The 10836-nt window shown below is 38.9% G+C and overlaps 1 protein-coding gene across 2 annotated transcripts; it reads right to left on the bottom strand.

The window, feature by feature from the left end:
- Positions 1-1562: 1562 nt before the first annotated feature.
- On the bottom strand, positions 1563-9582 carry UMPS (uridine monophosphate synthetase). 2 transcript variants are annotated; one of them, XM_039323757.1, is made up of 6 exons: positions 9386-9582; positions 7136-7289; positions 6166-6834; positions 4930-5105; positions 3950-4064; positions 1563-2791 (listed from the first exon to the last, which is right to left on the bottom strand). In XM_039323757.1, exons 1-6 carry the CDS (start codon positions 9518-9520, stop codon positions 2610-2612), a joined length of 1431 nt encoding a protein of 476 aa, XP_039179691.1. In that variant the 5' UTR covers positions 9521-9582; the 3' UTR covers positions 1563-2609. The 2 variants fall into 2 exon arrangements, 1 of the variants encoding a protein (XP_039179691.1); XR_005554363.1 differs by having other exon boundaries at positions 2655-2791; positions 4950-5105.
- Between the last annotated feature and the right edge of the window lie 1254 nt (positions 9583-10836).

The raw sequence follows: 10836 nt of genomic DNA, 5'->3' as shown, positions 1-10836 counted from the left end.
CAGAAGAGTGCTGAAAGCACTTCTGCGAGCAATATACATTGACCTTAAACTTCTCTTGCAAGAAATGCAAGAGAATAGCATTTTCCCAGAAACCAGACCAGCTCAACAGGATTGTGGATGGAAATAGAATACAAGTCTCTTACTTTAAATACATAAAGTTCTCAGCTTACAACCATTCATTGAGTGACCATTTGAAATTATGGCACTGAAAAGAGACCCAGGACCAGTTTTCACACAACTGCTGCAGCATCCCCATGGCAATGTGATCAAAATTCAGACGCTAGGCAACTGACTCATATTTATGATGGTTGCCATATCCTGGGATCACATGATCCTCTTGTGATCTTCTGACAAGCAAAATGTAGCAAAATTCACTTAACCAAGTTATTAGCAACTACAGTGATTTAATTAAAAACTGTTGCAAGGAGGGTCATAAAATGGGGGCAAAACTCAACAACTATTTTGCTCAGCAATGGAAATTTTGGACTCAATATTGATCATAAGTCGAGGATCACCTATACTCTGGAATGACAATTTATGCTGCCATTCTGGAAAACTCACTGTGAATACTTCAAGGAAACAGTGTCTAAATCCTTGAAATTCTTTTGAACCAGAGGAAGGAGTTTGTACCTGCAGCTCTTAAACTTTCTGAGGCCAAAATCCTGACCCAGATTTGATATGTAGCACAAGTAAAAAAAAATCCCTCAGATCACATCTACTAATTCTCTTGGGCCACAGTCTCTCTTTCTAAAGGCATCTTCGATGTAGCTGTTGGACTTGAGGGTGAGAGGCCTAGGATTCAAAGTAAATAATGTATTGGCTAAAAGTCAATTTTTTTACTTGATTACCCCAAAATTGCCTTCTTTCTGTTGGCTTTGATCAGGCCAAAAGGATTATTTATCAAAGGCTGCAGAAGACAGAATTTTGAACTAAAATTGGCTTCTTAATATGGACCCCTGCAGTGCTCATTAGCAGGAATTTGTGGAAACCTGTGAATTATCTGAGCACATTAACTTCCCCACAGTTCGGGGAAATATTTTTTCAAACAAGCATGTCTTAATTCTCAGCCCTTTTAAGTAATAGATATAATAAAATCCCTGTACCTGAGAGTATAGGCCTGTGTGATTCTGGAGAGGTTGTTACTCTCCAGGATCCAGGAATTCTGATATTTTTGATATCCAGCATATCACAACATTTAGAGACAATCATGAATTTTATTTAACATCTATCTTCCAGCAATTTTTGGGGAGAAGACATACACACTAAACTTAAGATACGATACAAGGAGGAAAGGCAAAGATTTGCTGATTGCAATAAAAACACAGCAACAGTTGACTTTATTGAACTAAAGTCAATAAAGTTCTAGTTTTATTTTATTCTTTACTACCATGCACCTTCTTGGGCAGATTATGACACATCCATCTTGTTTTTCTGCTCTGTTATTTTGAATAAACGCCTGCTCTTTGAGCACATATAAATAAATCTGTAATAATGCAGAATCTCAGTAACATTTAAAATAGAAATCTAAGATGGTAGAAACAGAAAGTGAATAGAAAGTGCCATGCATTTATGAAATAAGTACTATTTTATTCACACACTTTAAAAATTACATCAGTTTAAAATGTTTAAATCAGAACCATAACATTATAAAAGGTCTTTTATGCATCAGAATCAATTTTTGGCTCATCTGAAACATGTAAGGACTTTTGTAGAATTGGAGGACAGAACTGAATAAGAAAAAAAAACTCTGTAGTTGGTTAAGACAAGTGCTTGAGAATTCTAGACCATTTCAGAACAAAAAACATCACATTTGCACTAATACCTCATTTATACTGCAAATATTTCATAAGACCCCTAACATTAATAAATGCACTGTTTTATGTAAGACAGCGGTTCTCAACCTATGGGTCACGACCCCATTTGGGGTCGAACGACCATTTTACGGGGGTCGCCAAACAACGCGATCCGCCATTTTTCCCCCTCAGGGGGCGGCGGCACGCATGCGCGGCACGTCCGTGTGACGGGGTCGCCGTCACACAAAGGTTGAGAACCACTGATGTAAGACAACATACATATTGTTCTACCCTCCTCGCATAAAACCACTGATGTATTAATATGTCCACATTTAAAATTAATATTGTACAAGATGTTCATACATCTCACATTCCAGATAATTATCAACAGGAAAATACATTTTCTGAATGTAACCTGAGGGATTTAAGCTATCACTACATTAGCAAAGCATTTGCTAAAATATTAACAAGTGTCTTAATTATACTAAAACAGCCAGACTTTCAAGCTTGTTCCAGATGTGACTGAAATGCCCATCCTCTGAGGAGACTCCTATTATAATAAAGAAAACAATTAAGAACCGATAAGTGCATATGCTATATGAAGATATATCTTGTTTTCTGACTTCTCTCCATTTTTATATCACTGATGTTTTCAAACCCAATGATGTTGTTTTAAAAGCCTGGGAATGTTTTTTTTTTATTTTTTTTTAGTAAAAATGCAAGGGTAGAATTCCAGAATTTTAACATACAAAAATATTTGGTGGTCAAAACACATTTATCTTCTTAATTGTGCTGGCTTCTTGGAAGCCAACTTAGCTAATTTTGAGGACAAACACCAATCCTCTGCAAGTAACTTTCCCAGGCTAGTTTCCTATACGCCTCTGCTTCAGCCCGGCGGTCTGATGCAGATAAGATGCCTCGTCCCACAATGATGATGTCTGAATTTCGTTTTCTGATAACGTCTTGTGGACTTAGGTACTTCTGCCCAAGGCTATCACCTGCAAGGAACAACACACATTTTGTACTGTTTTCAGCTATTTTCATTTTAGTAAAATGTAAAACAATTACAGAAAATGCCAGAAAAAGAAAATCCTTATAACAATGAATACATCCATCCCAATACTGCTCAAGTACAAGGGAAAACCATACAGAAAGGGGGAAAAAATCTTCCAAAGAATCTCTTCTCTACTTATTGCATAAGGTAATAAAATGCCAATATAGGTTTAACATAAAAATAATGATGGCAAAAATAATAGCCTCTATTCCTTACAGTGGTGCTAACAACATTATTTTTTTACAAGCTGAGGTAAATAATTCAGCAGAGGCTGTCAAAGTCCATCACCAGGGGAAAAATAAATTTCAAGCCAACAATTAGAAAATGAATGAAAAATACAAATATCAAACATCCTTACACAACTCTAAAAGTATACACATTTATAATATATTCAGTTCTGGATTATGCTGATATTCTGAAGTTACAAGAATTTTTTTTAGATGCTTTAATCCAAGCTTTATTTTTATAAATAACTCAAGGTGGTGAACATAATAATCTGTCTTCCAATAAAACATTTGGAAATTTTACTTTTCAAAATACAAATTGACAAAGGGAACAATTTCACAGCTTTCTGACCACCTTTTGAAATTAACAGGCAAAATAAAATATCACTTCAAAAGTACCCTTTTAAAGCAGAAGAGGGGCTACAGAGCCTAACCATCTAAAAGTCTCCTCGCTGCTCCAGTTCATTCCACTTAGTTCTAGAAAAAGCAGAGCCAATAGATGGGTGCCCAATCTCTGCATGAATACATCTGGTAAGGGGCTGTTTATTACCTTCCATGGTAATGGGGTCATTTTCAGACTGTTCTTACCACCAACTTTAAAGAAAAAAGTCACTCCAGCAAAAGGAGAAATATCCCTAGCAAAGAAAGCTTTTAATATTTTCTTTTAATCAAAAAAGGAACATTTATATCACAGAGACGTGCTCCTTATGAAATCCATGTTACAGTACTGGTTCCCCAATTAAATTCTGCTGAAAATACTAAACTTGCTCACATTTGTAACCAAGCTAATTACTCCGATCAAGGTTACATATTTTAAAATACTTTGCCCTGTTAAAAATACCAACCGTATTTATTCTAACTGTGATTACAATGCTCACCTCCAGCTTGCATCTGGACCCCTGGAGTTAAATGAAGAAATTCAGGTTTTTCAGTAATTCTGGACCCAGAAATAAATCCCAGAACAAAATCTGAGTGATCTTCAGCCATTCTGACCTAGAGAACATGCAGACAGAAGGCCTGTCACACAACCAAGTAAATTTGCTTTGATATACTGTAAAATGGAAGAATAAATACTAAATAGTGGTGCTATTCTAAAAGCCAAAACACACAATCTTAAAAAGTTGCAGCAATATTATTACTGACCATACTGACCTGAATCAACAGATACACATCTCTCTTATTTACAAAAATTACAGGTAGTCCTTAACTTGAAACCTAGCTGTTAAGTGAGTTTTGCCCATTTTACGACCTTTCTTGCCACAGTTGTTAAGTGAATCACGGCACTTGTTAATTTAGTAATGTGGCTGTTAAGTGAATCTGGCTTCTCCATTGACTTTGCTTGTCAGAAGGTGGCAAAAGGTGATCACGTGACCCTGGGACACTGCAAAGAATCAGTTGCCAAGTATCTGAATTTTGATCATGTGGCCCTGGGGATGCTGTTAACAGTCGTTAAGTGTGAAAAGCGGTCATAGGTCACCTTTTTCCAGTGCCATTGTTAACTTTGAATGGTCACTAAACAAATGGCTGTAAGTTGAGGATTACTTGTATTTATCTCGTAAAAGAATGTCTCACTCACAAAACTGCACTAGCTCATAACCTCCCTTGTGTCAGAATCCTTTCACAATCCCCTTCCATTCTTGCTTACAAACTCCCAAGCTTCCTAAAATTATTCTGGTTTTCACTGTCCTTCTCTGGCAAGAATTTCTCTAATGTACTGAAGTGAAGCTACATTTCCATTCTAAGCAGCTTTTTCAATGCTGGAGAACGAGGGGCGGGGGGGGGGAGAGAAGACTGCTGCTTTTAGGCACTGGAGATGCTTTTGTTTTTCAACTCTATTCAGATGAAAGTTCCAACTTACGACAGCTTTCGTATAGTCACCTGTGGCCAGGGACTCACTGGAGCTCATCTCACCAATCAAGAGACACCCACGTTGTAAAGGATGCCCCACTTCTTTCAGCCCCTTAATAACTCCTGGGCCAGGAACTGCATGGGCATTAACCATATCTGACCACGATGCTATTTTGAAAACACCACCTGAAAGAAAGAATAGGCAAGTTAACAACTACGCAAATAGGTGTGGCTGAAAAAGCTATGCAAATTGACCAATATCCCTCTTCACCTTTTTATTTTGATGGAAATGTTGCCAAGGATTGAGATCACAAATCCAACATTCCAAAACAGTCCCAACTACAATAGTCAGCTACAAAGGGGGAGTGGTTCTCTTCTGCTTCCTCATGCTATTCCACTCTCTTCCATAAGTGAACAGCGGCTGTGTTCAAGCTGGGGATCATCTCAGCGACTCAGATAGAGCCTAGTGCCAACTCTACAAATGAGCATGACACCTAGTTTGGAAGAGCCTTTCTCCCTGGCTACCCGAATCAAAATAGCCCTGGTGAATAGTCCCTTTGGCTGGAGGAGACAGATCCCTCTTCAGCCTAAAGTAGCCAATAGATGCCAGCACCTAGGAGTCACCTAAACGTAATCAAGACCAGAATGATCAGCCAAGAATGGCAGAAACTTGAGTTTGTGATGAGAGAGGAAGCCCGCTTTAAAAATAAAGCAGCTGAACTATTGAAGTCTAACTCTATTATGGACTGTAGACCAGAAGGCAATGCTATGAAGATCTGGTACAAAACAAGAATTAATGGGATGCGTTTGTGCTAGGGTTAACGCCAGTGGGGAAAGGCTCAGTAGAAAAATATGTTTTAATTCTTAAATGAACTGAGAAATTCGAGAAGTGCAAATTAGGTTCAATACATGTTAAAATCTAAGTCAGCCAAGAGTTTGGGGAACGTGCCTTAATAAAATTAAAGCCCACTAAGTTAGAAAGGCTACTCTACAACTCCTTTGTGACAGAGTCACTTTCCACGAGATGGGCATGGAGTAGTCAAATAAATAAATAAAAAATAACGTACGTGGTAGCTTCAACGTGAGTTTTGATAACATTCAGAATAAAATTTATTTTCAGTAGGTTTAAAAATAAAAAGCAAATAAATGCTCAATCAAATACATAGCAATATTTGAAATTAAAAATCTCCCAACAATTGAAATAGCCCTGCAGAGGTTGCAGCTTAGCCTGGGAAGCCCACTTTACCTTTGTACTGGTGCTTCACCGTATTTCCAATGTCTGCAAATTTTCGGTCTTCAAAAATCAAGAATTCATGCCGAGCAGCAAGTACACTCAGTTCTTTAACTACTTCCTGGGTAAAATCATCCAGAATATCAATGTGAGTTTTCAAAATGCAGATGGATGGTCCCAGACTGTCAGCCAGCTGAAGCAATTCTTTGGAACTGTTCACATCAGCAGAAAGGCACAAGTTAGACTGTTTTTTCTCCATAAGCTTGAGAAGTCGAGCAGCCAGAGGATGAGTGCCCGGCAGCTCAGCCCGAGCAGCGTAACTCATTTCTTTGCATACCCTTTTCACAGGAGCGGAACCATTTTGTTCAGATGGCTTAAAAATATTGTCTTGGATGAATTTTTCCACTCTTACCACTGTTTCAGAAGTAATTTTTTTCCGCTGTTCAAGGATTCGAAGAATTTGAGACAAGCTGCAGACAGAGTGCAGCCTAATTCCATGCTTTTCCAACATGGCTTTCCCTCCTTGTTCTCTGTCTAACAGCACAATGGCATCGGTAACCTTCAGTCCCTCTTTCCAAAGAACCTCTGCCGTCTCCAAGACACTTGAACCGCTGGTTACTACATCCTCGATAATTAGGCAAGTTTCTCCTGAATTAATTGTGCCCTCCACAAGGCGCTTGGTTCCTTTAAGAGGAATAGAAAGGATCGAACATTACTGTAAAACCCTTTCTGGTTCAACACAAAATTATTATTGTCATTAATATGCACAAACAACAGATCAATCATTCCAAAAAAATCATTTCAGTGTAAAACATCTGCATGCATATTTATTAATTGTAGATGCATAATTTACATCAAAACTCTTTTCTGTCAAAACAGAATAAACCAATAACAGTTCACTGTCAGTCACGTCTTTACCGTCTCAAGTATTTACTACTTATACTATCAATATGTAAAATTTAAATTAAATTTAAATTCTTTTTACCATGATCTTTGGCTTCTTTTCTCCGTATAAGCATTGGAATCTTATTTGTTGAGCAGATTATTGTAGCCAAAGGCAAAGCTGTGTATGGAACTCCACACACAGAATCATACTTGAGGGTGGCATCCTTCGCTGAACAGAAAAGGAGATCTGCTACCTGAGAGAATGGTGTTAAAATGAATTTTATTAGCACACAATATATCTACCAAAAAGTGAAAGTTTAAGAAGGCATTATCCAAATCCTCCTGGGCAAGTAAAAGTCTGGTCTCTGCTTCTAGACCAGTGGTTCTCAACCTTTTTAATACTGCGACCCCCAACCGGTCGTAAGTCGAGGACTAATCAACTGGTGTAGCACCGTTTGCAGAATGGGACTTTTGGCGGGCTCAGCAGGGCAGAGACAGCCTGGACAATTCCTATTGGCTTTTGAAAGCCAATAGAATTAGACTCTATTCAAGAGAGTCTATTTATTGGCTTTCAAAAGCCAATAGAATAAAAGGGAGTAGCACAGCTAAGGAAAGGGGGAAAAAATGGCGGACTGTGTTGTTTGGCGACCCCCATGAAATGGTCGTTCGACCCCAAATGGGGTCCCAACCCACAGGTTGAGAACCACTGTTCTAGACAGAGCAGTTGAAAAAATGATCACTTATCCATGAACTTAAAACAACTGGATAATTAAGACTGCATTTTATAGTTGTTTCTTTAGCATCATTTTAAGCAGAATGGAGGCCAAAGCAGCAATCCTTTATCAAATATTCAATAAATAATCATCTGAAATATGTATTTTATTTATATGGGCAAAAATGATTCACCTCACTTACATAACTTTCCCTTGTCTCCAGTCTTAGGTAAGATAACCTTTATTGTCATTTTTTTTACTGTGGGCACAATGACACACATCAAAAATGAAATTTAGTTGCCCGCTCTCAAAGTGAACACATACATGACACACACCTAAACATACTATAAACAACATATACATACTATATACAACATATGTATATACCTATACCCCTACATATACATATGAATATCAAACACTGTCCATCTTGAATATATAACGGAAGGAGGAAGCTTAAGAGTTCATAAGGTTAATGCTATAGGGAATGAAACTATGACTGAATCTGGATGTTCTGCTACGGATACCACGGAGCCTCCTCCCAGAAGGTAACAAGGAAAACAGGTTGTGAAGAGGATGGGTAGTGTCCCAGACAATCTTACGGACCCTGCTCAAGCAACGCTTCTGTGCTATGTCCTGGATGGGAGGGAGGGAACTGCCAATGATCTTTTCAGCCATCCTGCATCCCACTTCCTCTTCAGATTTTAATTTCTGAAGTGAAGCTTCCTGACCTTTCACCATCATCTCCAAAGCAAACAACTTCATATTAGTATCTACGCTTAACTTAAAAGCATTTTCTACAGATATGTCAAGAACAAATCAAATCAATCAAACAAGAAAAAGCAAGCATTTTGACTTCTAGTAATAGAGTAAGTGGGTTCATACACTACTCTCACTTACAGGTCATCAGCATGTCACTACTGTGTCTAGGAAACAGTGAGATGTCTGCTCTTGAAAAAACTCAGCTATGTAGCTCAGAACTTCTCCTAACCTCAAGGTCAAGGTGTATTGTTAAGAATATCTACTTTGTACTTTCAGCTTTAACTGATACATAAAATGCGATTTTTCCTGGAATAGGATAGTCTGTTCAGAGTGATGCATATTTTAGTAATATGTTTGTGCTGCTTCAATCCATTACCCTGTGAAGATGGATTGGAACTTTTACTTGGTACATACCAGTATAGCTATTGCTCAAAATTACTAAATAGCATGGAAAACCAGACACACATTATGCCTACTCCCCAGGGTTTGTCCAGGCTATCTCTTCAAATATAAAATTTGCTGAAAAACTCCTACATTAAATATTAACCTTTGTGATGCTTGGAAAGGAATTTCTTCAAACTCTTGGCTATGAGTAATTCTTACAGAGCACGAAACAAAATTAGAGACTTCTCAGAGCAGATGAGCCTACCGAATCCTGAACGATCTAAAAATCCTATCCACTTCTGTATCGCTGCCCAACAAACAATATAGATATGTCCACGCTGTCATCCTTCGTTAACTTTGCCTTAAATTACATTTAATTGCGGCTACTATTATTTGGGAATGCAAACAATATCTGACAACAGAAAGGAGCTAAAGATTTACCCCTCACAATAACCGCCTTACTGCTCATACCGGTCAAGCTTCGCGGATACCTTATTTAGCAGCGCCGGATACGACACAATGACGCGGAGGTCAATATAGACCGGGGAGACCAGGCCGCTCTTCAGGACGAACTCCCCGAAGCGCAGAGCCTGAACTCCGTACAGCTCAATCGCCAACGACTCCATGGCGCTTTTCGCTTTCCTCGTACCAGGCGCGCGAAACGGCGTCGCATGCACCGCCGGCCTTGTCGCCCAACAATGACGACATCAAGCAGTCGCTTTTGAAGCCTTGCTTGGAACCCGGAAGTGGCACGTGACGTCGAACCTGGCAGAAGATTTGCGTTGGAGCCCTCTGCCGGCGTGGAGGAGCCGATGATGCGAATGGGCGTGGCTGGAAGGATGCATATTGCTGCATAGCGTTTAGTAAAACAGAAGGAGAAAATAAAGAATTGCTACAGATTTAAGCTCACAAATCATAGTTTTACCCGGACACGCCAAGGACAGAAATCAGTTGCGTTTGGAGGATGGGCACCACGAGGCATTAGGGAGATGTTAGATTGACTGAACTCAGTTCAATTTCTCCTTTGATTTCTTTGCTCGGTTCTGGATAATGTTTATCTCATGCTCTGTGAGGATGAAAATCAAGCACGAGTCGTGTATGCTGCATCAGCTTTGGTATTTTCTAGCTGGTGATTTTAGATCCCAGACTATCTTAACATGATAACCTCCAAATGTCAATTTATTTACAGTAAAAGGAGACTGGGTTAAACTGAAGCAGAAATAACAATTATCATTACATTGAAAATAACAGGACCAACATGGACAGCCACAACCTGAGGCTTGAAGCTCTTATAATTCCAAACTAGTATTGATAAGTAGCAAAATAGGAAAAGAACCAAATTTAGAAAAGTTGGCATTCTCTTGCTAATTATGCTATGGCACTTCCTCTGCTTGATCTTCTGTATCTGCTGCTGCCGCCTCAGACATTCAGCAGCTTTTCTTGGCATTGATGTAGGCCTTGATACAGGCTTTCTGTACATCAGTCATCTGGATGCTATAAGTTTCATCTAGGACAGTGGCTTTGATGCCATGCTATAGCCTCCTCTTTCTTCAGGAGGGACTTGATCACCTAAACCAGGGATGCTAGCCAACTGTTGCTAAATGTGATGTGTGGAGAAGATTACATCAGCCTTACTGCTACAAGCAAATCCCAATAAGGGGTTTTACTTTTGTGTGGCCAATTTTCCTTTTGCCGGCGCTGCTATTGGCATCTCTTATATCACTTCTTCTCCTGCAATTCTTTGGTGTAAACCAAGGATCTACAGGACCTACAAATACAGAGTCTCTGCATGGTAGGTTTTTTCATAAGAGAATTTTATATGTGCAAGCTCAGTCTGCATCAAGCAATAGGTTATAATAGAGTCATAATGGTTCAGTAGGAACCATTGCATCTTCTTTTAAACTAAAAACATCTCTGGCCTCACACATAGGGATTTTTAAAA

This window comes from Crotalus tigris, unplaced genomic scaffold (assembly GCF_016545835.1).
Source record: "Crotalus tigris isolate CLP2741 ecotype Arizona unplaced genomic scaffold, ASM1654583v1 scf7180000024282.1769268, whole genome shotgun sequence".
Taxonomy (NCBI): Eukaryota; Metazoa; Chordata; class Lepidosauria; order Squamata; family Viperidae; genus Crotalus; species Crotalus tigris.
The sequence above is the reverse complement of the archived record's forward strand: the minus strand, read 5'-3'. Positions and strand labels throughout refer to the sequence as shown.

Coding starts and splice junctions, on each gene's coding strand:
- UMPS (XM_039323757.1), bottom strand. CDS start 9,520: ATGGAGTCGTTGGCGATTGAGCTGTACGGAGTTCAGGCTCTGCGCTTC. Junction 7,290..9,385: donor ATCCGGCGCTGCTAAATAAG/GTATCCGCGAAG, acceptor CCATTCTCTCAG/GTAGCAGATCTCCTTTTCTG. Junction 6,835..7,135: donor AAAAGAAGCCAAAGATCATG/GTAAAAAGAATT, acceptor TTCCTCTTAAAG/GAACCAAGCGCCTTGTGGAG.